The sequence below is a fragment of the Sus scrofa genome, chromosome 7 (genome assembly GCF_054392235.1).
Source record: "Sus scrofa isolate SSC_HxYL_T2T_F1_AM1 chromosome 7, Sscrofa_HxYL_maternal_Yorkshire_Landrace_v2.0, whole genome shotgun sequence".
Classification (NCBI taxonomy): Eukaryota; Metazoa; Chordata; class Mammalia; order Artiodactyla; family Suidae; genus Sus; species Sus scrofa.
The window spans coordinates 123,045,104-123,072,300 of record NC_139389.1 but is presented as its reverse complement, the minus strand read 5'-3'; the positions used below and the strand labels follow the sequence as shown (position 1 = coordinate 123,072,300).

At 44.0% G+C, this 27,197-nt stretch overlaps 1 protein-coding gene across 2 annotated transcripts in view; it reads right to left on the bottom strand.

Annotated features, from left to right (window-relative positions):
• Positions 1-929: 929 nt before the first annotated feature.
• Positions 930-27,197, bottom strand: part of KCNK13 (potassium two pore domain channel subfamily K member 13) — a 114,961-nt gene continuing 88,693 nt past the window's right edge. The window contains exon 3 of one of the 2 annotated variants that reach the window (XM_013978363.3): positions 930-2,641. In XM_013978363.3, the coding sequence (XP_013833817.1) occupies positions 1,749-2,641 (893 nt within the window). In that variant the 3' untranslated portion in view covers positions 930-1,748. The remainder of the gene's footprint in view (positions 2,642-27,197) is intronic. The other variant, NM_001244596.1, reaches the window with a different exon arrangement.

The window sequence follows — 27,197 nt, the reverse complement described above, 5'->3', positions numbered from 1 at the left end:
TTTCCGAATGTGTTGTGTGTACGCCATTCTTAGCTTAGAAAAACAGCTACCTCTTTTTAACTCTGCTCTCATCCCCCTCCCCCCAAATCTTCTCTCCTGTATAGATGAAGACGATCAATAGCCCTTATCCCTAGCACAGACCATTTTATTTTATTTTATTTTATTGCTTTTTAGGGCTGCATCTGTGGCATATGGAGGTTCCCAGGCTAGGGGTTGAATCAGAGCTACAGCTGCCGGCCTACGCCACAGCCACAGCCTCGCAGATCGGAGCCACATCTTTGACCTTCACCGTAGCTCACGGCAACGCCAGATGCTTAACCCACTGAGCAAGGGCAGGGATTGAACCTGCAACCTCATGGTTCCCAGTTGCATTCATTTCCGCTGCGCCATGAGGGGAACTCCGCATGGACCATTTTAACTACACGGGAGGTTATGTAATTAGATTTGTTACAATCCCACAAGGCAGAAGCAGAATGGATTAGACAAAAGAAGCCAAGATTTTCTCTTTTTTTTTTCTTTTGTCTTTTTTGGGTCACACCCATGGCATATGGAAGTTCCCAGGCTAGGGGTCAAATCAGAACTGCAGCCCCTGGACTAACACCACAGCCACTGCAATGTGGGATCTGAGCCGCGTCTGCAACCTACACCGCAGCTCACGGCAACGCTGGATTCTTAACCCACTGAGCGAGGCCAGGGATTGAACCCATGTCCTCATGGATGCTAGTCGAGTTCCTTAACCACCGAGCCACAAGGGGAACTCTGAGAAGTCAAGTTTCATTATCTGGTCTAGAATGTTTCTCCAGCCAAGAATCCAAGATGATGTTCACATCCCTAAAGGTTCATGTCTCATTTCCTTTTTTTCTGAGCACAACAAATGTCAGTTTAATTAAGCATCCCCCTCAACGTCCTGAATGAGCACTCGCGTAAGCTTTGTTAATAAAATGAGGCTTTATTAAATTTTCAATTCTAATAAATAGTCAGTCATTATCTTTGCCATGGCCCCAAGCCCCAGTAAAAATGAAGTGGTCCCTTTGCTCACTCAAAGGGAACACATTAAGCTACATTCCTTCCCACCACCTTGGTATAGTTTAAAGGCCTGAAGCTAATTTTTTTTTTCTTACCACACTGAGGTCCCACAGACACCTTAGTCAAGCTTTAAGATCTTAAACATAAGAGAAAGGATAAACCAAAAACAGAAAAGCAGGTACAAAGGGGAACAGCTGGTTTCCTAGTCCAGGCAGCAGGAACAAATCTGCTCGGAAGGAAGCCCAGCAAAAAGAAAGCCCAGCCACATTCTCATTCATTTCTCACCCTCCCTTTTTGGAAGGGACTAAGAGAGGCAGTGCTGTCAGCCTTTCAGAGTTCCCTGCGGAAAATTAGCATCTTCCGGATTTTTACTTCCAAGCGAAGAACAGAGCAGCAGGAAATCAAGGCTTAAGTAAGCCTCCCTCTCTGAGGCAGTTAAGACCCCAGAGCAAGATGAGGAAAGAAACGCTGTCATGTCTCATGACTGCTCTTGTGGTTCATTTTTTAAAAGACTGAATTTAGACTTAAAGAATACAGACGAGGAGAAAGGCATCAAGGCTGCAGGGTCTCGCAGCCCTGGAAAGTGGCTGTTGGCTGCAGATGAGAAGATGAGATTTCTTAAGCTGGGCTGGAGGCTTGAAAGGACAGCTCCAGAGGGACCCCAGGCAGGGCGCAGGGCTGAGCTGGGTGACAGTCCCCCCATCTCCGCTCTCTCCTTCCTCCTACCTGTCCCCACTGGTCTCTGCCAGCCTGTTGTTCATGATGGCAAAGGCCCCTACCCCCCCGGAGAAGTCATTGTCCAGGGACAGCGTGCTGGTCTGGTGGGGGCAGCCATTGGCCGTTTCGGACAGCTGCTTTTGGAGGATGGCTAGCGAGACCTTGTTGGTCGCCAGGAAGTCCTTCATGGAGATCATCTCACCCGAGAGCCGCCGCCCATCCGCGTCGCTCTCTACGACTCCATCCGTGTCTATGGAGATGTTGCACCGGTTATGGACATTGCCCGGCATCACCACGTTCCTCCGGGACTGCCAGAGTCTTCTTTGGCACTGTTGGCAGCACCCGCCATCCATCTTCCTCAGGATCCAGTTCATGGACTGTTTGATGAGGATGGAGATAACATTGAACAGGGAGTAGATGCAGCAGACGCCCATGAGGATGAAGACGAAGTTGGCGAAGCGGTAGAGGCCCTGGCTACCATATTGGGTGTTCTGGCTGCTGACGAGGTCCCCAAAACCAATTGTGCTGAAAGCCACGAAGCAGAAGTAGAGCGCGTCGAAGTAGCTCCACCCTTCCATGGAGGTGTACATGGCAGACGCGCAGCAGGAGATGAGGAGGGAGGCCACGCACAGGATCAGCATGACGTAGTACACAGAGGGCTTCCAGCCAGCCAGGCTGTCCACCTCCCCCTTCCCCAGGTTCTTCCGGCTCTCCTGGGGCAGGGCCCCCCGGCGCTGGAGCTGCCGCTGGTGGCATGACCTCATGATGAAGGCGATGACGGTGATCAGGCGCTCCAGGAAGAGGTTGAAGAACAAGATAGTGCTGGAGCAGCCAAGGAGGCCGTAAAAGATCAGAAAGATTTTTCCTCCTACCGTCACTGGAGTTGTCATCCCAAAGCCTGCAGGAGACAAAAACCAGAGGAGAGTGAGGGAGGCCTCCGCCATGAATGGGGTCAGGGTCTTGGCTTCGACGGCTGGCGAGAGACCTAAAGAATGCGTTTCATAAAAGCCCTCCATAAAGCCCCCCATCCTAGCCTTTCTAGGCCTGGGAGGGAGAATCCTCTCGAAGACGCTAAGTGTTGCTCAGAGTTGGGCTGCTCAAAGTCCGTATGATGTCACCGTGCAAGTCAGAAAAAGGCACCTCTTCCTCCAGATGGACAATGGATATGGCCAGTGACAATGGCTCGGTGATGAGAAAGTGGGCTGGATTTTAGCTCCCCTTCTCGATTCTGCCAGACGTCCTTACACAGCAGACGACCTGAACAACCATACTCAACAGACATTGTTCAGAGAGCTTCTCAAAGAGACGTCTTACGGAGACTCCTCAGAATTCGTTTATTCTATAAACACTTATTGGCTGCCACGGCAGGAGTAGAGGATAGGACTGGGGAAAAAGACAGATCTGGTCCCTGACTTCACTGAGCTCTAATGTAGTAAGGTGGTTTCTATCTTGCAACAAGTATTGTGCTGAAGGAAGTACAGGGTCCTATGGGAGCTTCTCGGAGGGGAACTCACCTCCGACTTGGGGTCTAGGAAGACTAACCAGGCAGACCTGAAAGCTAAATGGGAGTTAGGGCAGGCAAGGCAAGGAGGGTGTGTACCTGTGCATGCATACATCTGTGTGTGTGCATGTGCTTGTATACCTGTGTGTGCATGCATGCATCTGTGTGTGCGTGTGTGCCTATGTACCTGTGTGTGTGTGCCTGTGTACCTGTGTGTGTATGCATCTCTGTGTGTGCATGTGTCTGTGTTCCTGTGTGTGCATGCATGCATCTGTGTGTGTGGTGTGCCTGTGTATGCATGAATGCATCTGTGTGTGTGTGTGTGAGCCTGTGTGTGTGCATGCATCTGTGTGTATATGTGCATACGTGTGTCTCTGTGATGTTTCAGGCAGAGAAACAGCAGATGCCAGTATGCGTGGAAATGAACAATTTGCTCAAGATTTTCCCCTCTTTTAAACAAAATTCTCAGGCTTTGGGAGTAAAAACTGAGGTATCAGTTATTACAGTTGGAGAACATATAAAATGTCTTTCTCACCTTTGTCTCTTGCTGTTCACAATTTTGACTTTCTTGACCTTTCTACCCCTAATGTTGCTAAGAATACCAACTGTAGGACGACGGACGTCACTAAGAGAAATGGAAAAAAGCAGTGATATCCTCCGTGTTTCTCACTAAGGGGCTCTAAGCTTCAGCCCAGCCTGAGGGACCTGATTCCTTCCAAGCAAATGCTGCAGTAAACATGATAAGACTGATTTGTTTGAGGGGAGGGCATCAAAGTTCCTCTGAAAATAAACACCATTCAAAAAATAAGTACTTGGAAGTTCCCTTGTGGTGTGGAGGGTTAAAGATCTGGTGTTGCTGCAGCTGTGGCTCAGGGTGCAACTGTGGTGAGGTTTTAATCCCTGGCACAGGAACTTCCTCATGCCGTGGGTGCAGCCCAAAGCAGAATCAAAACAAAAAAACTTTCCAGACAAAAAATAAGTAATAGGCATGCCTCCCTGGTTTCAGTTTTTTTATTCAAGTCAAACCTCCATGTTTCCATGTTTTTCCCCTGTTTTTTCCTTTTTACAGTGGCACCTGCGGCATATGGAAGTTCCCGGAGCTATGGGTTGAATTGGAGTTATGGCCTCTGGCCTACGCCAACACAACGCGGGATCCAAGCCACATCTGCGACCTATACCACAGTTTGCGGCAATACCATATTCTTAACCTACTGAGCGAGGCCACGGATTGAACCTGCATCCTCATGGATACTAGTCGGGTTTGTTACTGCTGAGCCATGATGGGAACTCCCAGCAGTGTCTTTTTTAATCCAGTCCAAAGAACACTGAGGGGTGAAAAAGGTGTCCAGTGATTAGTTCCTGATTATCTAAGGACATGGGGGGACCTACTCTGGCTCAGTGAATTCCTGAAACCAGCAAAGGCTGTGAATGTTTCTGCACTAAGAAGCCAGAAAAAGGAGAGCTGGAGCCCTTGCCCCACAGCTGAAAGGCCAGTGGAGCACTGCGTGCTTTTCACTGATACTGAACTGAGCCAACATGCAGGAAAAAGGAGAAATGTTTATCTGGGGCTGATGACATTCCAGAAAGTGGAGAAAGTCATTGAAAATGGAGAAGACCCAGAAATAATAGCAGGTGTATATGTGGAGGGTGAGGGGAGGCATTTGCCAACAGGGAACATTCTTGTGTAACACAATATTCAAGTGGGCAAAAGTTTTCCTTCATGGAAGCTTCCTTTCAGAACCCCAAGGGGACTTAATGATTTTCCTGCTGGAGGGCAGAGAAGCAGGAGTTTTGAGGGGCTCTCAGCCGAAGGTAAGAGCAATCATTTGTTGAGCATCTGTTAAGTTGAGGGGTCAGCACTATAGGTGTCTGGGCCACACAGTGATGACCTGGACAAGGTCTTCAGCTTCCGGGAGCCCAGCATCCAGGCTGGGACAGATAACCTGCTGTCTACAGAGCAAGGCATAGTGAGTCAAGGGCCAGAGTCAAGGATGGAGGTATGCTGGCTTCAGGGTCCCGAGGGCAGGCTCGCTTGGGATGAAGGCCAGGGGCAAACACAGATGCGTGGTGACAATCGTCACAGCCTATAAGCGTGATAACCGATTTCTTCCAATGAATGAGACTTCTGGTGATTCTGCAACATGTTCCAGGGACTTGAAAATCTCTAGATTCTTTCTTGTTTGGCTTGAAAGCATTCAATTTTATGAAAGAAAAGGAGGACCCATGACTTCTGATGATCCATTATATCTGCCTGATCACTGACATTTTTTTTTTTTTTTTTTTTTGCTTTTTAGGGCCATACCTGGAGCATATGGATGTTCCGAGGCTAGGGGTTGAATTGGAGCTGCAGCTGCCGGCCTACACCACAGCAACATTGGATCCGAGCCGTGTCTGCAACCTACACCACAGCTCACGGCAACGCTGGACCCTTAAATCCACTGAGCAAGGCCAGGGATTGAACCCGCATCCTTATGCATCCTAGTTGCATTTAACTGCTGAGCCACGAAGGGAACTCCACTGCCATCTTTTCAATCAACAAAAATAACAGAAGATGATGCATGTGGTGATGTTCCGAGAAGCAACAGGAGACAGTTTTCTCATGCTGGCAGTTAAAGGAGTTTCCATAGCTTTTACTACTTTGCGAGCTTAAAAGCGTGTCAGCTAATAATGCAGGTGTTTTCATAGGAAATCTCCAGTTTTTTGAGCCCCATAATATTAAGCATCGTGGATACTGTGGATTAGAAAGAATAAGCTTCCGTGTTCTCCTTGGCGGAGGAAAAGGACACAGGCGTTATCAAAGGCCGGCCCTCTGCCAGGTACCAACAACTCCTCATGCTCGTGCTGGGGAGGGGGTATTAATTACTGGTCTGTAGTCCCATTTAACAGATGAGGAAAAGAAGAATCTGGAAGCCCGGTCATTTGCCCAAAGGTGTGAAAGCAGAATCGGAACCTAGATTTGTCCTGTCTCCCAGGCCTGGGATCTTTCTACCTGCCTACACTGTGAGAAAGCCACTGTCAGGTGTACACACTGTAAACAGAATTGAGGGAGGGGACTTAACCAAGCGTCTAAGTCCCATGCTTACACAGACACCCAGGCTGCAGTGGCTGCCAAACCTGGTCCCTGCATCAGTGGACTGGCTGACACCAGAAGCTGAAACCCTGCAATCTTCACTTAAAAACACATGTTCCTGAGTGTATGTGTGCCTCTTTCAACAAGTGATGTTATTAAATCAGTTTAAAACCTGTGGCACGCCGTGCATTCGGCTTCCTTGTATTTCATAGGCACACAGGTGAAACTGAAACAGGGGTGCTTTTCAAAATACAGTTTCTTCCCTGTGCTTCAAGCTCACAGTCATCTGATTTGTGTCCAACTCTCAAGCCTGGGAGTAGGTGAGCTACCTGATTGGAGATCAAGGGCGTGCGAGTTTGTTTTGGAGGCCAAGGGAGCTCGCCGGGCAGGCTACTTCGGTCTAGCTCCATTGACCATTTCAGATCTGTTTGAAGGTGACTGTAACCCCTAAGGCAGCTCCTGGGACCAAATCGGGCTCCCTGGTGTCCTTGGGGCTAGACATGAAGCAGCCAGGCACTGCCAGGGTCCCGGGAAACCCCAAGAGGGCCCTTCACTTAGACCACGAAGACAGGTGAACAGGCCTGCTGTCTCCCAGTTTTTATGCATATGCTGTGAACTACATATTCTTAAAAAATTAAGGTGAAAAACTGAAAAGCTTTGTGTTATATTTTTCAGACATCCACAAAGGTAGAGAGAATACTACAATAAAGCCTCAGTTTCAGCAATTGTCAACATCTTGCCAATCATGTTCCTCTTATCCCACCCCCTTTATTTGCTGGAGGTTTTTAAAAGCAAATCTCAGATAGCACGTCATTTCATCCATTAATAATGATGCATCTGTAACTGACGAGGACTTGATTTCCCCAATACAACCACCATGCCATTATTACACCTAACTGAATTAACACTAAGCCCTCAACATCAAATAATACCCACTCCATACTCGAGTCTCTCAAATATATAAATATATATATAAATATGTGTGTGTGTGTGTGTGTGTGTGTGTGTGTGTTTGTCTTTTTAGGGCTGCACCCATGGCACATGGAGGTTCCCAGGCTAGGGGTCAAATTGGAGATACAGCTGCTGGCCTACGCCATAGCCACAGCCACATGGGATCCGAGCTGTGTCTGTGACCTACACCACAGCTCACGGCAACACCGGATCCTTAACCCACTGAGCGAGGCCAGGGATTGAACCTGCATCCTCATGGATGCCAGTCAGATTGGTTTCCACTGAGCCACGACGGGAACGCCTCAAAAATATATTTTTACAGATCATCTGTATGAAGCCAAATCCTAACAAGGTCCATGCAGTGTATCTTTTAAGTCTCTCGTCCCACTTTTTATGATGATTTGTTAGGCATATGTGTCTTGTAGACTGCAATCATCATTTTTTTCTAGAAACATTTGGCAAAAAAAGCCATGTGTTATGAGAGTACCTTCAGATGCAGCAGCAAATCTCAAACACTGCAATGGAGACATATAAATTGGCATCAACTGTCTAGAAAACAATTTGGGAATATGTATCAGACATCTTAGAGATACTTTTTTTTTTATTTCTAGGAATATACCCCCCAAAGTATCAGAAATGTGGATAATTATGTACACTGATGTTCACCCTATTGTTACTTTTTTTTAGGGCCACACCTGCAGCATATGGAAGTTCCCAGGCGAGGGGTCAACTCAGAGCTGCAGCTGCCAGCTTACACCACAGCCACCGCAATGTGGGATCTGAGCCACATCTGTGACCTACACCACTGCTCACGGCACTGCTGGATCCTTAACCCACTGAGTAAGGCCAGGGATTGAACCCTCATCCTCATGGATACTAGTCATGTTCATTACTGCTGAGCTACAATGGGAACTCCTTGTCATTACTTTTAATAAAGAAAATCTTCAGCAACCTAAATGTCAGGTAATAGGGCCATGCCTAAATAAAAGTAATCATTAAGGAGTTACCTTCAGGGCTCAGCAGTTAATGAACCTGACTAGTATCCATGAGGATTCAGGTTTGATCCCTGGCCTCACTCAGTGGGTTAAGGCTCTGGCATTGCCATGAGCGGTGGTGTAGGTCACCAGTACCGCTTGGATCCCATGTCGCTGTGGCTGTGGCATAGATCGGCAGCTGTAGCTCTGATTCGACCCCTAGACTGGAACCTCCATATACCTCGGGTGCAGCCCTAAAAAGCCAAAAAAGTAGGTAAATAAATAAAGTAACCATTAAAATTACCTATATATAACAGAACTAGAACAAATAATCCTAAAATTTATATGGAACCATTAAAGACCTGGAATTGCCAAAGCAATCCTGAGGAAAAAGGGCAAAGCAGGAGGCATAACCCTCAGACTTCTGACAATACTACAAAGCTACAGTAATCAAAACAGTATGGTATTGGCACAAAAACAGACATATGGATGAATGGAACAGAATAAAAAGGCTAGAAATAAACCCCCACACCTCAATTAATCTTCAACAAAGGAGGCAAGAATATACAATGGGGAAAAAGTCTCTTCAGCAAATGGTGTTGGGAAAGCTGGACAGCCACGTGTAAATCAATGAAATTAGAACACCCTCTCACACCACACACAAAAGTAAACTCAAAATGGCTTAAAGGCTTAAATATAATAAGACATGACACCATAAAACTCCTGAGAGAACATAGGCAAAACATGCTCTGACATAAATCGTATCGGTGTTTTCTTAGGTCAGTCTACCAAGGCAATAGACATAAAAGTAAAAAATAAACAAATGGGACCTAATCTAAGCTTTTACACAGCTAAGGAAACCATAAACAAAATGAAAAGACAACTTATGCCCTGAAAGAAAATATTTGCAAGTGACAGGACTGACAAGGGCTTCATTTCTAAAATATACAAAAATAGCTCAAACACCCAATAACAGAAAAACGACCCAATTCAAAAATGGGCAAGGGAAATAAATAGACATTTCTCCAAAGACATACAGATGGCCAGCATGCACATGAAAAATGCTCAACATCACTAATTATCAGAGAAATGAAAATCAAAACTACAATAAGGTACCACCTCCATTGGTCAGAATGGCTGTCATTAAAAAGTCTGTGACAAATGCTGGAGAGGGTGTGGGGCAAAGGGAACCCTCCTACACTGTTGGTGGGAATGTAAATTGATGCAGCCACTAAGGAAAGCAGTATGGAATTCCTCAATAAACCAAAAATAGAGTTGCCATATGATCCAGCAATCCCACTCCTGAGCATATATCCAGACAAAACTGTAGTCTGAAAAGATACATGTACCCCAATCTTCATAACAGCACTATTTACGACAGCCAAGACATGGAAACAACCGTCAACAGAGGACTGAATAAAGAAGATGTGATGGTGCACATACACAATGGAATACTACTCAGCCATAAAAACAAATGAAATAATGCCATTTGCAGCAACATAGATAAACCTAGAGATTATCATACTAAGCAAAGTCAGTCAGAGAAAGATAAATGCCATATGATATCACCTATATGTGGAATCTAAAATATCACTCAAACAAATTTATTTATGAAACAGAAACAGACTCACAGATATAGAGAACAGACTTGTGGTTGCCAAGGGGGAGGAGTGTGGGGGACGGATGGGATGGAAATTTGGGATTCGCAGATGCGAATTACATATTACATATGGAATGGACAAACAACAAGGTCCTACTGCACAGCCCAGGGAATTATATCCAATACCCTGTGATAAGCCATCATAGCAAAGAAAATGAAAAATAATATGTATATATAACAGAGTCACTTTGCCGTACAGCAGAAACTAACACAACATCGTAAATTAGCTATACTTCAATAAAATAAATTTTTAAAAATTACATATACATAAGAAGTACAACCTATTACGTGTAAAATAAGCTACAAGGGTACATACACAGGGAATATAGCCAATATGCTATAATTACTACACATGGAGTATAACCTTTCAAAACTGTGAATCACTATATTGTACACCTGGAACTTATATAATTCTGTACATCAATACTATACTTCAATTAAAAATTACATATGCAGGAGTTCCTGTGGCTCATTGGTTAATGAATCTGACTATGAACCATGAGGTTGCAGGTTCGATCCCTGGCCTTGCTCAGTGGGTTAAGGATCCGGTGTTGCCGTGAGCTGTGGCGTAGGTTGCAGATGTGGCTCAGATCCTGCGTTGCTATGGCTCTGGTGTAGGCTGGCAGCTACAGCTCTGATTGGACCCCTAGCCTGGGAACTGCCATATGCCATGGGAGCGGCCCAAGAGAAGGCAAAAAGACCAAAAAAAAAAAAAAAAAATTACATATGCAAAGAATTGTTAATGACTAGAAAAAATGGCAAGTGGAGAACAGCAGAGCCAAAGTGTGTCTGCGGAACGACTGGAGACTGGTCCCCGGGCACCCTCATTAAACAAGTGTTGGATGATGGAAGAAACTTTACAAAATACACTTCTGCGGCTCTATAGTATTGTAGCGGTTATGATGCTTTTGGTGGCCAGTAACAGCAGATCGTGTGTAGGGGTGACTTAAACATGAAGGGGATATGTGCCCTCATAGAACTTACAGTCTGAGATGGGATAACTCCAGGGATGGTTAATTAGGGGCCTGGGGAACACGATATATGAACCCAGACCATTTCACCTTTCTGGCTCTGGCCCCACCCACATGTCGGCTAGTGCCCCCACACCAAGAGCTGCAGGAGTTACGTCCTCACACATCTGTGTCCAGGATCAGAACCTGTTGTGTCCCTGCCTTGCTGATGCTGTCATCACAGCAGCATCCTTTTCAGGACCCACCCCCCGACGCCGGTAAAACTCCCATGTAGATCATTAAACAGCACCAAGTCACACACCTGCTTCTCAGACGGGTTACCTACCAGAGGAGTGGATTTCTCCTCAGACGGGTCAGGGTTTACCAGCGCCCTCTGAGAAAGGGAGAAGACCCCTGAGCCAATAAACGTACAGAGAAAAAACCAAATGAAGGGAAAGAGACAAACATCTTAATCAGGTTATTTCAGGATCATGATAACATGGGTGATGTAATTCTTTCCATAATATTTTATATCTTTCATTACTTTTTTTTTTTTTTTGGCCTGCAAAGCCTGAAATATTTACTATCTCTAGTTGATCTATTTGTTTTGATCCAAAGTAAGACAATATTCTCTTCCTTCCATTTCCTCTACTGATATCTTTCATTACTTTTAAACTAAGAAAAACATGTTAAAATAGTCTGCAAGCTTTCTTCAAATTGCAGGTAAAACCCACCCAGAAGAAGAAGTCCTTGATTCATTTCCTCAGTACACCAAGAAATCAAAGAAATCAATACATCAAGAAATCAAAGTTTGATTTCTTTGGGGGTTGAATTGGAGCTGTAGCTGTGGGCCTACACCACAGCCACAGCAATGCCAGATCCGAGCCTCATCTAAAACCTACACCACAGCTCACAGAAACACCGGATCCTTAACCCACTGAGCAAGGCCAGGGATCAAGCCTGCGTCCTCCTGGGTATTAGTAGGGTTTGTTACCCCTGAGTCACAACGGGAACTCCTCAAACTTTGATTTGAATGAACATTTTCATAAGCTTTCGATTCAGAAATGTCAAGGCTCTTTGTGTGAGATGAAAGGGATTTCATAGGGTTTTGTGGGTATTTTTTTTCAAAGGACGCTCCAATTTCAGTTGGGGTGGAAAAAGGAGGCAAGAGCAGATCCCATGGATTATTCTTGGGGGAGGGGGGTGAGGAATGGGAAGGGAGTTCCAGTGATGGAAGACTCAAGGGTCTTGCCAGGCACACTGTCTATGCAGTGTGGATTATGGAGGCATAGCTGTTAAGCCTTACAGGCCAAGCTATTTTTTTTTTTAATATTTTTATTTTTTCCATTACAGTTGATTTACAATGTCAATCTAGGCCAAGCTTTTGGTGTTACCTTCATGAAGTGCCTGAACCCAGGTTCCCCACCCAGACTGGCCTCCTTTCCTCTGGTTGCCCGTGGTCAATGGTTTCCGAAGATGATTTCAAGCAAACTGCTCCCACCCTTATAAGCACGTGCTATTCCGCTCACCAAGAGCGGAAGCCTACTTCCTTTCCCCTTGAATCTTGGGTGATTTTGAGACTTGCTTTGATCAACAAAACATGGTAGAAGTGAGGCTACACCAGTTCCAGGCTTAAATGGTAAGAAGCCCATTTAAGCCTGGAACTGGTCTTTCTCCCTGGACCCCTCAGCTGGGGAAAGAGGCCCGTCTGCCCCCCGCCATTCCAGCCTCCCCAGATGGCGAGGAAAGACATCTTGACATTCCAGCCCCAGTCAAGTTCCCAGCTGAATGCAGCTGTATGAATCATACCAGCTGATACCTCATGGAGCTCCCCAAAACACCAGCTGAGCCCAGCAAATCCATAGACTTGGGAGAAATGTCTGTGGTTGGTGTTTAAGCCCCTACTTTAGGGCAGTTTGCTACACAGCAATGGGTAATGAAGTGCCTTCTCTCTGGGATTTGCAGTTGTTCAACAGGCATCTTCTATTTCCCTGCCCTTCCAGCTCCTCCCTCCATTCTTCATTGATAATTGATTATAAAGGACTCAGGAGCTTCAAGAGGAGGCCTGCAAGGGATCTGGAACTTAATGGAAATTCCACTTACAAATCAAATAAGTTGTTGAACCTGTTTAACATTCAGGACCAGACACCAGATGACAGCGGTGGAGGGCTGGGACCAGGAGGGCATTCTATGTTGCTACACATTTGGGTTGTTTCCAGTTTGAGGCTCTTATGAACAGTGATTCTACAAACATTCTGGTATAGGAGTTTCCACAGTGGGTTAAGGAGCTGGCAGTGTCTCTGAGGCAGTGCAAGTTCAATCCCTGGCCTGGTGTGGTGAGTTAAGGAGCTAGTGTTGCTGCAGCTTAGTTTCGATCCCTGGCCCAGGAACATCCAAATGCCATGGGTGTGGCCAAAAACGAACAAAACAAAACAAAACAATTCTGGTACCTGTCTTTTGGTGAACACATGTATACATTTTTCTTGGATACAAATACTTAGGAATGAAACTGATGACTCATTGGATATGTATGCTCAGCAAAGTGGATGTACTGATTTATCCTGCCCTTGTGAATGTTTGAGAGTTCCAGCTCCTTCACGTTCTTGTCAATATTCATTTTAACCATCCTGGTGGGTACACGCTGGTTTTAATTAGTAGTTCCTTGAAGTCTATCAGGTTAAGCATCTTTGCATACATTCTGCGTCATCTGGGCATCCTCGTTAGCACCTGTTCCATAATTCTGCCCTTTTTTCCTGTCTTTTTGTTGACTCCTAGATGACACTGAAATAACGAGGTTCTAAGCCTGGAGTGCTGCCTTTAGGATTCCAGGTTCGCTTGGTGAATTTACTGGTTCATTCATACAAGGACGTTGGGTTTCACAGAATGTTTGGCCCGCCTTTTATCTTGCCCGGCACTCATTTCTCCAATGCAGAATTATTTCTCATGGTAGCCAATATTCCCTAAGGTGTGGATTTTGCAAACAATATTCACAGTGCTTAGCAGCCAGCTCTTGAGAATGGATTCCAGAAGAGACACTTCCACCGACGGCTAACAGCCTCTAGGGTGTATACGGAAGAGTGAAGTGTTTCATGTAAATGAGCACTCAGACAAGATAATAATACCGGAAGTGTAACGGAGCAGGACCCACCCCTCATGTCCTCCACCTGCCTTTTTTATCTATAGAAAAACTTGAGTCAAAGAACCCATTTAATCAGAGAAGTGAAAAAAATAGAGAAAAAAAAAGAAAACGCTAATAATAATTCAGCCATTCAGCAAAGTCAAAGACCTTTAGTTCTTCCTCAAGGACTGTAGATGATGTTCTTTTTTTTTTTTCTTTTTTTAATTTTTTTTTTTTGTGTGTGTCTTTTTGCTATTTCTTGGGCCGCTCCCGCGGCATATGGAGGTTCCCAGGCTAGGGGTTGAATCAGAGCTGTAGCCACCGGCCTACGCCAGAGCCACAGCAACGTGGGATCCGAGCCGCGTCTGCAACCTGCACCACAGCTCACGGCAAAGCCGGATAGTTAACCCACTGAGCAAGGGCAGGGACCGAACCCGCAACCTCATGGTTCCTAGTCGGATTCGTTAACTACTGCGCCACCCACGACGGGAACTCCCGTAGATGATGTTCTGAGCCATGTCCTTGAAGCTGTTTTGCAGGTGTCGAAGCCCCCACCGGGTGGAAGAAGTCAGCTGGATGCTGCCCACGAGCACAGAGATCCCAGACCGGCTGGAAAGAGAAGGTTGATGATGCTGACTCCCAGTTACCCCACCACCCACCAATCAGGAAGATGTCCATGAGCTGATCACGCCCCCGCTCCTCCAACACGCTAAGACTCTCACCACCCCCTCCAAGGGAAGCGCAGTTCATGAGGCCGTAGCCTGCTGTGTGCCCCTCTTTGCCTGGCAATTAAAGATACGTTTTCTGTTTCCTCCAACTCTGTTTCCTTGTTTGCATTCGACATCGGTGTACAGAGGCAGCCAATATTTCGGCAACAGAAGTGCTCCCGTTAACACCCTGCCAGGTGAGTCGTGTGACACGTGAGGGTTTGAACCCTCTTGTGAGAAGCTGTGGTTGTGTACCAAATGCCGATGGGCTCTGTAGGAGAATAACAACTTCCTTCACCTCACACTGGCGTAACCCCATGGATACCAGTCACTCTAAGGCCAAGAGACAAGCAGGTGACTCCAAATCCTTTTTTAAGATCTTCTATAACTTTTAGTATTATTATTACTATTATTGCTTTTTAGGGCTGCACCCGTGGCATATGAAAGTTCCCAGGCTAGGGGTCAAATCAGAGCTGCAGCTGCTGGCTAGATCCAAGCTGCATCTGTGACCTACACAGCAGCTCATAGCAACGATGGTTCCTTAATCCACTGAGTGAGGCCAGGGATCAAATCCGCATCCTCATGGTTCATTGGGTTCATTTCTGCTGCACCACAAGGGAACTCCAAGACGTTCTATAACTTTAAAAGTCATACCTTTCCCTTCCCAAACCCAATTTGTTGGCTTGTGTAAGAAAGAATTCTGACAATAAGCGGGACGTGGCTTTGGCTTGAGATGTCACATGGTACCATAACGGTGGTGACCCTAATTTCTCTCATGCAAGCTAAAAAAGGCAGTCCTTTAAATTTTTATTTTCAGCATGTTTTTAAATTTTTCTAACATGGAAAACATGCCATCTAGTTGTAAAATAGTAAATAAAGGACCCAACCTTTTGACAGGACACATCACTAAAATTTAGTGCTTAGCTTTTCTGTTTTCCCTGGAAAATAAATTATGTTGTTAACAGTAGCACATGATTTTAAAATTCAATAAAGATATAAAGGTGATTGTTAGATAAATTTGTTCAGTTATGTAGGATGATACTAAAATGGTTACTGTCTACTTTTTTTTTTTTTTTTTTTTGGTCTTTTTGTCTTTTAGGGCCGCAGTGGAGGTACATGGAGGTTCCCAGGCCAGGAGTCAAATTGGAGCTGTAGCTGCTGGCCTACGCCACAGCCACAGCAATGGGTATCTGAGCTGAGTTTGCAACCTACACCGTAGCTCACGGCAACGCCAGATCCTTAACCCACTGAGTGAGGCCAGGGATCAAATCCATGTCCTCATGGATGCTACTGGGAACTTCCAGTTACTATATATTTTCTTAACGAAGTTGGCCAAAGTACTTCAAGGACTTCACTTGCAAAAGAAAATGTCAGATGTCATATATGTATTACAACGGGAAACACTACTGCTATGAATTAAAGCAGGCCTTGTGAATTTCTAAAATCAAGCTAAGTTATGGAGTTCCCGTCGTGGTGCAGTGGTTAACGAATCCAACTAGGAACCATGAGGTTGCAGGTTCAGTCCCTGCCCTTGCTCAGTGGGTTAAGGATCCGGCGTTGCCGTGAGCTGTGGTGTAGGTTGCAGACGCAGCTCGGATCCTGCGTTGCTGTGGCTCTGGCATAGGCTGGTGGCGACAGCTCTGATTAGACCCCTAGCCTGGGAACCTCCATGTGCCGTGGGAGCGGCCCAAGAAATAGCAAAAAGACAAAAAAAAAAAAAAAAAAAAAAAGTAAAATCAAGCTAAGTTATGTCTCTCCTTTGGTATGGTTCTTTATTTACAACCAACCCCTGGAAAATTACCAAGAAGGAACAATGGGGCATGAAGCTGGCTTCCTCTGGCCTCTATGAGTTTCCCTTCCTGGTCCAGCATTGTGCCCGTGATGCCTGTGTGTGTAACAAGTCACAGCTGCCCAGCAGAGCCTCAGTCCCAGTAGGCTCTCTGATTCCATCTAGATCCTGCCATCCAAGCCCTGCCTCTTCCCTCATATGTTTGGAAGTGAGCTGGACAGATAGATGACAAGTCTAGGTGAGTGAATTGCTCTTTACTGGACGGGTAAAACCTCATCTTAGCAACTTACATTAAAGAAGTTTAGAAGATTAGACACTGTCCCTTCAGAGAGAAAGTACAGCATGTTTGTAATTTGAAAAAAACCCCACACTTTTGGGAGTGCCAGAATGGTGATGAGGGGGTCCCTTAAGAGAAACTTGGGGTAATGAGAAACTGGGATAAGTTAGGACCTTAGGACAAGTGTACAGGAGAGGGGGTGGGGCGGCATGGTGGGTGAAGGGGTGGAGAGGCCATCTATGCTTCCCAGGCTCTTAGAGGCATGAGTCACGTTTTAGGCTTCTTCTAAAGAAAATGCTTAAAGACAGGAGTTTAAAATACGGCGGTCAAGTGTTCATAGTCAAACTTTACCTCCTCTTGGGGTAAGATGTTGAGCTCTGAGGTTGAGGAGAGAGCCACTGGAATGCAAGGGTTGTTGTTATAGTCAAGTAAGGCAGTATTTCATTTTTTTAAGGTTCCAAACACTGTGCTAAGAGCAAAGGTGGGGTGGGGGGTAATTCTAAGCTAGTTTCTGCTCTCCAGGAGCATCAGACCGGGTCCAGGAGATCAAGTACTAGACACAAACTCAGAGGAAGGAAACCTGTACCAGGTCGTTTATCAAATCAGGCAGATTTCTTACCTGAGTCACCTGCAGATGACCTAAGAGTTGGATGGAAAACTTCTCTCAAGCTTTAGGAAGGATGGAAGGGCTGATCACACCTTTATTTACAGTATGAAAATTAACTGAGAAGCAAATAAGATAGAAGGAATCTATGGTCACCTGGGACAGAAGTCTTGAACTTGAGTACATATGAAAATTGCCTGAGGAGTTTGTTAAAAACTAGGGATTTCCAGGAGTTCCCGTCATGGCATAGCAGAAACAAATCCAACTAGGAACCATGAGTTTGCAGGTTCGATCCCTTGCTCAGTCGGTCAAGGATCCGGCGTTGCTGTGAGCTGTGGTGTAAGTCGCAGATGTGGCTTGGATCCTGTGTTGCTGTGGCTGTGGTGTAGGACAGCAGCTGTAGCTCCAATTTGACCCCTAGTCTGGGAACCTCCATATGCCGTGAGCATGGCCCTAAAAAGCGAAAGAAAGAAGGAAAGAAAGAAAGAAAGAAAGAGAGAGAGAGAGAGAGAGAGAAAGAAAGAAAGAGAAAGAAAGAAAGAGAGAGAGAAAGAAAAGAAAGAAAGAAAAAACCCTAGGAATTTCCACCTATTCCTGGACATTTATCCCTAGAAAACTATAATTCAAAAAGATACACACACCCCAATGTTCATAGCAGCACTATTTACAATAGCCAAGACATGGAAACAACCTAAATGTCCTAAATCAACAGGAGGATGAATAAAGATGTGGTGCATATGCACAATGGAGCCATAAAGAAAGAAAGAAATGATGCCATTTGTAGCAACATGGGTGGACCTACAGATCATCATACTTAATGGAGTGAGTCAGAAGGAGAAAGACAAATACCATACGATATCACCCACATATGGAATCTAAAATATGACACAGCTGAACTTAAACAGACTCACAGGCATAGAGAACAGACCTGTGGTTGCCAACGGGGTCAAAGAGAGAAGGACTGGGAGTTTGGGATTAGCAGAGGCAAACTATAATATACAGGATGGAACAAGAACAAGGTCCTACTGTATAGCAGAGGGAACTGTAGTCAATATCCTGTGATAAACCATAATGGAAAAGCATGAATAAGAATAGATATATATTCAGTTTTTATATACACGTATATACATAAGTATGTCTATAAACGGATATGTATATATGTATGTATACATATGTAATATATAAACTGAATCACTTTGCAGTACTTCAGAAACTAATATAACATTGTAAATCGATTGTACCTCAATAAAATACTTTTTTAAAAAAAAACTAAAACACAAAACTAAACTAAACTAGGGGCTTCCAGATTTCACCCTCAAGATTATGATTCAGGAGGTTGAACAGAGCCAGAAATTTTCATTTAAACAGGCTCCCACAGTGATTCTGGTAGAAGGGCGGCAGACTCCACTCAGGAAAACACCACTAGCTGAGGTCAGAGTACAGAGGGCAGGAGGGTTAGCAACAAGAGTCAGGTCTGCCTGGGAAGGTTCTAAAATAGGGACCCCCAACTCCCCCACCCAAGCCTGGTTAAGGATGGATACCTTCAGGGTCCTAGAGGCAAAGGCAACACTATTTCTGTTGTATAGTAATGCGTGATGCCGAAAACACTCCAGGTGGTACAGATATCAAAACAAGCTATCTTCCAAAGTCCTGAGATAGCTGCGGGGCCATGATGGCTGCAGACATGATGGCTCTGCTCCCCTTCCTTTGGATGGAAATGACCTCCAATGTATTCAAGGACTTTCTCCTTTCTGCATCATCTCTAGTGACTAAGAAAATGAAGAGGAAGAAGTGGTACTTCCCATCAATCCATCTTCTGGTGGATGCTCTTCACAGTTTATTCTTTGTAAAATGAGGTTCTGGATTATTGGGGGGCTGTGGGAGGAGGGAGGTACGGGAGTGTGAATAAGGGCTGGAGTAGGCACTGGTTCTCCATCAGCTTTCTGCACAGGCATCTGCTGAACACCTGTGGGCATGCAGGTTCACCATCGTGAAGGAATAGGTCTGTGTTCTAGGCAGTGCTTCTCAGCTGTGGTACCTGGACTGCTGGTACCAGAATGACCTGGGGAGCCTGTTATATGCAGACCCCCGAGCCTTACCTACTGATTGGCATGTCTGGGCTGGACCCAGTTTCCTGCCTGGAGATCAATAATCACCCTAGAGCTGGGGAATCGCTGTTCTAGAGATTTCTATTGAAGACAGGATTGCTCAGTGATGTAATAGACCACTGGCCATTACGAAAGAGGACTGGCCATAACGTTTTGCTTTTAAAAAGTTGATAACTGAATTATTTGCATGATGCAGTTGATAACTGTGTTATCTAGTGGTGAGAAAAACAATGGAAATAGATTGATTTTAGGAATTTCCTCCTCCACTCTATGACCTACTGGTTCATGAGTCCTGTCAGAAGTGTTAAACCTCTCTGGGTCCTTAAGCACAAGGCCATTTGACTGTTTATTCCAGCTCCTTGAGGCAGGCAGAATAGTGTCACAATGAGAATGACCTTGACATTGGCAGTTTACATGGATGAAGCACTCACTGTGAGCCAGGCACGTGCTAAGGGCTTTACCCAAAATCCCTTCTTCAATCCTCATGCCATCTTCGTGAAGTAGGAATATCATTTCTTCTGCACACACAGGAAAATTCTGAAGTCCTCAGAGGTGAAGAAACTTGCTCAAAAACACTTAGCACACTAGGTTGGGGTCTGGGTTCTGGTCCAGACTATTCTAGCCTAAGTGTGTGATGGCCATAAATCATTCTAGTGGCCCCTTTGGTAAAAAAAAGAGTGCAGGGTGGCCCTGATGGACTCTAAGGACCTTCAAATTCTAATATCCTGTGATTGTAGATTCTAGGCAGGGCGTGAATCTAGCTCATTCTGTATATTCCATCACCCCAGGATCCTGCAGAGAGCTCACCTTGGGCACCCACGGCCCTCCTTCTGTGGGCCGACTGGGTATATCTACAGCCTCCCTGAAGAAAATCTCTATCAGACATATTTCCCAACTACAAAGATGTCACAGCTGATTTAAAGCATTCCACAAGGCACCAAGGAGGCCAAAAGGTATTGTCACCATACACCTGAGCTACTCTTCGGCGACAGTGACTCTTACGGATTCATATAAGCCCTTCCCTAAAGTCAAGGATATTTTTCAAATGTGCTCTTTTTAGGAATGACTCCTCTCTCATTTTTAAAATTTTTTATTTATTTATTTTTTTGTCTTTTGTCCTTTTAGGGCCACACCGGTGGCATACGGAGTTTCCCAGGCTAGAGGTCAAACTGGAGCTACAGCTGCTGCCTGACACCACAGCCACAGCAACACCAGATCCGAGCCATGTCTACAACCCACACCACAGCTCACAGCAATACTGGAACCTCAACCCACTGAGCGAAGCCAAGGATCAAACCCACAATCTCAGTGTTCCTAGTTGGATTTGTTTCTGCTGCACCATGGTGGGAACTCCCATGTGTTATTTATAACATATGTTCTTCCTCAGTCTGTACCACTTCTCTATAAACTGATGAAATTTCTAACATGTCATGGACTGGATGTTTGCGTCTTTCTGAAATTCATATGTTGAAACCCTACCCCTCAATGTGATGTATTAAGAGGAGGGACCTTTGGGAGGTAGAGAGGATTAGATGTGGTTGTAAGGCTGGGGCCCCATATGGGATTAGTGCTCTTCTGAGTTTCACTGGAGGAAGCAAACTACGTGAGGATACAGGGAGAAAAGGGCAGCCCAAAGCTAGAAGAGAGCTGTCACCCAGAACCTAACCAAGCTGGCACCCTGATCTTGGAATTCCAGCCTCTAGAACTGAGAGAAAGAAATTTCTGTTGTTCCTTAATCACCTAGTCTATGGTACTTGTGGCAGCAGCCTGAGCTGAGACAGTCTGTTACCTACCCTGCATTACCTAGAATTTCCTAGAAACGTAGTTCTAGGGAATCAAAGCTCCCTATAGAAAATCAAGTTTTTCTTTCCTTTTTTTTCCTTTCCTTTTCTTCTAGTCCCCTTTCACCTTCTTCCCTCTCTCCCTCCCTTCCTTCTATTTCTTTAAAAGAGTCTTTAGAGACTCAAATCTCATTCTTTGTAGAGACACCTTCCAGGCTGTATCTAAATGAATCACTGCTCTGTAATAAACTATTCTTTGAAGGGATCTGTTGGGGCCTTTTCTTAAAAACATTTAATTTTGGTATTATTAGTTCCAGAAAGCAATTATAACTTTCTTTTGCCCAAAGCCAGCGGAGGACTCATTTCAGAGAGCCCCGTGATGCTTGTGGCACAAATGGAAGCAGTATAATAACTTAAACTGCCAGAGGAACTATTTGAAAATACTGTAACAAAATGGCATTTTAGCTAGTCATGGGGAAAGAATGGGCTGGTTCATTAGGGTAGATTTTTCCACTGAGGGAACGAACAATGAAGACCAGCGCTTCCTGGGATCTCAGGCTATTGACCCAAATGTGGGGGTCTCTGGTGAGTTAACCTTCAGAGATGGAACTGTGAACTGGAAAGTCGGAGAACACGTCTGCGGTGCTCAGCATAAACCAGAATTCAGATGCACCTTGAGTCTGATGTGCATCTTGTCAATCACTCCGTTTATGCTGGGCAGGGTCCTATTTGATGGCAAAATCATGGGGCTAGAAAAGGGCAAAGCCATTGCTACCCAGTGGGGGATGGGAAGAGTACATTCAGACACGAGGCCTTGAAGAGAGTGGTTTCAACTCTAAACTCTCTCTCAGGGATGCGCCTAAGTGCATTCTCAATGGAGACTTCTGGAAGTGGACACAAAGGGATTTCCTTCTGATGACATTCTTTCTGGTTTTACTGGCAAAATAGCCTCGATGGTCAAAGTCCACCTCATCTGCCCATTTTCCCCTCAAAATTATTCTCCATCTCTTACTTTCTCTTCTCTCCCACGTGCACCTGAAGTATTTCTTCTTCGTGGACAGGTAACCTGGGTTCTTTATTTACTCATCCATTCAACAAACATTTATTTATTCCTATATTTTTGCTTTTTAGGGCCTTACTCGTGGCATATGGAGGTTCCCGGGCTAGGGGTCTAATCGGAGTTGCAGCTGCCGGCCTACACCACAGCCACTGCAACACAGGATCCGAGCCCCATCTTCGACCTACACCACAGCTCAAGGCAACACCAGATCCTTAACCCATGGATCAAAGCCAGGGATTGAACTTGCAACCTCATGGCTCCTAGTTGGATTTGTTTCTGCTGCCACGAAGGGAACTCCAACAAACATTTATTGAGTGGGTACTATGTGCCAGAGCTAATTGTTATTAGTAAATAAGACATCGCCTCTCAACTCCCTTCAACTATATTTCTTTCAGAATATATATATTTTTCCCTACCAGTTTCTGCTCCATTGCCTACACTGTCCACATGTTTATTGGCTTTTTGTTTCTCTTCTTTTGTGAATTTCTATTCGTGTTAGTCCATTTTCCAATTAAGGTACTTATTTTTTTTTATTGATTTGTGAGAGCTCTATAGATTTTTAAGAAATTTAACTCATCTTTTACATATGCTAAAATATTTTCCCAGTTTATGCCTGTCTTTTATTTTCACATAAAAACATATTTAAAATTTCACATTGTTTTTTAACATAGTTTTGTTGTTATGCCAAACTTTAATTTCTATATAGGAAAATCCATCAATTTCCATCAATCTTTTTTGTGGCTTTTGGCTTTATGAGTCACGGAGAGAAACGTCCTTCCTTACCCAAGAATATACTGTTCTTCACTTGTAGTTTGATTTTTTTTTTTTTTTTTTTGTCTTTTTGCCTTTTCTAGGGCTGCTCCCACAGCATATGGAGGTTCCCAGGCTGGGGTCGAATCAGAGCTGTAGCTGCCAGCCTAGGCCAGAGTCATAGCAATGCGGGAACCGAGCCGCATCTGCAACCTACACCACAGCTCATGGCAACGCCAGATCCTTAATCCACTGAGCGAGGCCAGGGATGGAACCTACAACCTCATGGTTCCTAGTTGGATTTGTTACCCACTGAGCCACGACGGGAACTCCCATAGTTTGAATTTTAAAACAATTTGATAATGTGCTCCTCTTTAATTATAGGGATCTAACATTTTAAAAGCACTAGTTTGTTTCTCTCAGCACCATTTTTAATAGAAATTTTTATTGAGATAATTGCGAACTAATAAGCAATCATAAGAATACAGACCGTGTTTATATTTTAGCTAGTTTTCCCCAAGGCTAATATTTGTGACTACAGTATAATATCAGGACCAGGATATTGACATTGACACAATCTACTGTCTTATATTTACGTGTCACCAGATTTACTTGTACTCATGTGTGTATCTAGTTATACACAATTTTGTCACGTGTAGGCTTTTCAGCATCTATTTTGTCTATTCTTTATCCACTCTCTTGAAATGTCACTTTAATTAGAGACAACTTACGTTTGTTTCTGGATTATGTAGTTTGTTTCATTGGGCTGTCTATGCTGAGATTGATAGGTGAAACCAGAACAATTACTTTTTTTTTTCCTTTTTTTTTTTTTTTGCTTTTTAGGGCCATACCTGCGGGCATATGGAGGTTCCCAGGCTAGGAGTCGAATCAGAGGTACACCTGCTGGCCTATGCCACAGCCACAGCAACACCAGATCTGAGCCGTGTCTGAAACCTACACCAGAGCTCATGGCAACGCCAGATCCTTAACCCACTGAGAGAGGCCAGGGATTGAACCGGCATCCTCATGGATACTAGTTGGATTTGTTTCCGCTGTGCCACAACGGGAAGTCCCTCATACAATTTTTTTTTTTTTTGTCTTTTTGTCTTTTGTTGTGTTGTTGTTGCTATTTCTTGGGCCGCTCCCGCGGCATATGGAGGTTCCCAGGCTAGGGGTCAAATCAGAGCTGTAGCCACCGGCCTACGCCAGAGCCACAGCAACTCGGGATCCGAGCCGCGTCTGCGACCTACATCACAGCTCACGGCAACGCCGGTTCGTTAACCCACTGAGCAAGGGCAGGGACCGAACCCGCAACCTCATGGTTCCTAGTCGGATTCGTTAACCACTGCGCCACGACGGGAACTCCAATTTTTTTTTTAATATCTGTGAAGACTCTCTCCTCTTTTTCCTCCCCTGTTCTCGTCCTCCTTTCCCCATTTTCTTTTCAAAAATGCCCAGCTTACTTCATGTTCAATTTTTCTGATAAGCTTTAGAATCATTTGCTAAGTTCCAGAAAAGATATTTGGATTTTGGTTGGAATTGCCTTATGTTTAGAGATTCATTTACAGAGAAATGACATCCTTACTGAATTGAATTTTTCCACCAGGAACACAGTGCATCTCTATGCATTTAAATCTTTTTTTTTTTTTTTTTTTTTTTGGTCTTTTTGCCTTTTCTAGGGCCGCTCCCGCGGCACATGGAGGTTTCCAGGCTAGGGGTCTAATCGGAGCTGTAGCCACTGGCCCACGCCACAGCCACAGCAATGCCAGATCCGAGCCGATTCTGCAACCTGCACCACAGCTCACGGCAACGCTGGATCCTTAACCCACTGAGCAAGGCCAGGGATCGAACTTGCAACCTCATGGTTCCTAGTCGGATTCGTTAACCACTGAGCCACAACGGGAACTCTCTATGAATTTAAATCTTTAAAAACGAAACCTTAGCAGGCTTTTGCAGTTTCCTCATATGAATTCATCACAAATCTTGTTACACTGAATCCTGTTTCATAGCTTTTGTAAATGACAAGAATGGAGGCTTTCCTTCTACCATATATGCATTTTTGGTTCTTAGTGATTGTTTTTTTGAAGCATAGTTAATTTGCAATATTATATTAATCTCAGGTGTACAACACTGTGTTCAGTATTTATACAGATTATATTCCATTTAAAGTTATTATAAAATATTGGCTATATTCCCTGTGGTGTACAACATATATCCTTGTAGCTTATTTATTTTACACATAGTAGTTAGTCCCTCTTAATCCCCTACTATTATCTTGCCCTTCCCTATTCCCTCTTCCCACTGGCAACCACTAGTTTATTCTATCTGTGAGTCCATTTCTTTTTTGTTATATTCACTAGTTTGCTTTATTTTTTAGATTTCACATAAGTGATATCATACAGTATTTGTCTTTTTCTGTCTGACTTATTTCACAAAGCATAATAACCTCCAGATCCATCCATATTGCTGCAAATGGAAACTTTCATTCTTTTTTAAGGCTGAGTAATATTCCATTGTGTACATATACCACATCACATCTTCTTTATCAATTCATCTGTTGATGCTGATGGACACTTCCATTGCTTCTGTTATCTTGGATATTGCAAATAATGCTGCTATAATCAGAGGCAGGGGTACACATATCTTTTCAAATCAGTGTTTTAATTTTCTTTGGATATATACCCAGGAATGGATAGATCATATGGTAGTTCTATTTCTAGTTTTTTGAGAAACTTCTATACTGTTTTCCATAGTGGCTGCATCAATTTACATTGCTCCCAACAGTGTATGCAGGTTCCCTTTTTTCTACATCCTTGCTAGGATTTATTATTTGTAGACTTTCTGATGATAGCCAAAAAGTATGAGGTGATATTTCACTGTTTGTTTGTTTGTTTTTGTCTTTTTGCCTTGTCTAGAGCCACTCCTGAGGCAAATGGAGATTCCCAGGCTAGGGGTCTAATTGGAGCTGTAGCCACTGGCCTATGCCAGAGCCACAGCAACACAGCATCCGAGCCGCATCTGCAAACTATACCACAGCTCATGGCAACACTGGATCCTTAACCCACTGAGCAAGGCCAGGGATCAAACCTGCAACCTCATGGTTCCTAGTAGGATTTGTTGACCACCGTGCCACAACAGGAACTCCTCACAGGAGTCTGATTTGCATTTCTCTGATGATTAGTGATGTAAAGCTTCTTTTCATGTGTCTGTTAGCTATCTGTATGCCTTCTTTGGAAAAATGTCTATTTAGATCTTCTGCCCATTTTTTTATTATGTTATTTTTTGATGTTGAGTAGTATGAGCTGTTTATATACTATAGATATTAATCCCTTATTGGTCATAGCATTTGCAAATGTTTTCTCCCATTCAGTAGGCTTTTTGTTTTGTCAGTGGTTTCCTCTGCTGTGCAAAAGCTTTTAAGTTTAATTAGGTTCCATTTCTTTATTTTTACATTTGTTTCCTTTGCCTTAGGACGCAGATCAAAAAATATATATATTGCTAAAATTTATGTCAAAGAGTGTCTCAGCTATTTTTTCTTCTAGGATTTTTATAGTTTCCAGCCTTACATTTAGGTATTTAATCCATTTGAGTTTACTTTTTATATGGTACAAGAAAATGTTCTAATTTAATTCATTTTATTCTTTTACATGTAGCTGTTCCAGTTATCCCAGAAATATTTATTGGAAAGTTTTCTTTTTACCATTGTATATTATTTCCTCCTTTGTCATAGATTAATTGACCATAAGTGTGTGGGTTTATTTCTAGGCTCTCTACTCTCTTCCATTAATCTATGTGTCTGCTTATGTGCCAGTACCATACTCTTCTGATTACTGTAGCTTTGTAGTATAGTCTGAAGTCAGAGAACAAGATACTTCCAGTTTTGTTCTTTTTTTTTTTTTCCCCTCAAGATTGCTTTGGCTATTTGGGGTATTTTGTGTTCTATATAAAAGTCAGGATTATTCTAGTTCTTTGAAAAATGTCATGGGTATTTTGATAGGGACTGCTTTAAATTTGTAGATTGCTTTGTGTTGTATGGATATTTTAACAATATTAATTCTTTTAATCCATGAACACAAGATATCTTTCCATTTCTTTGTATCATCTTCAATCTCCTTCACCAGTATTGTATAGTTTTCAGAGTATAGGTCTTTCAT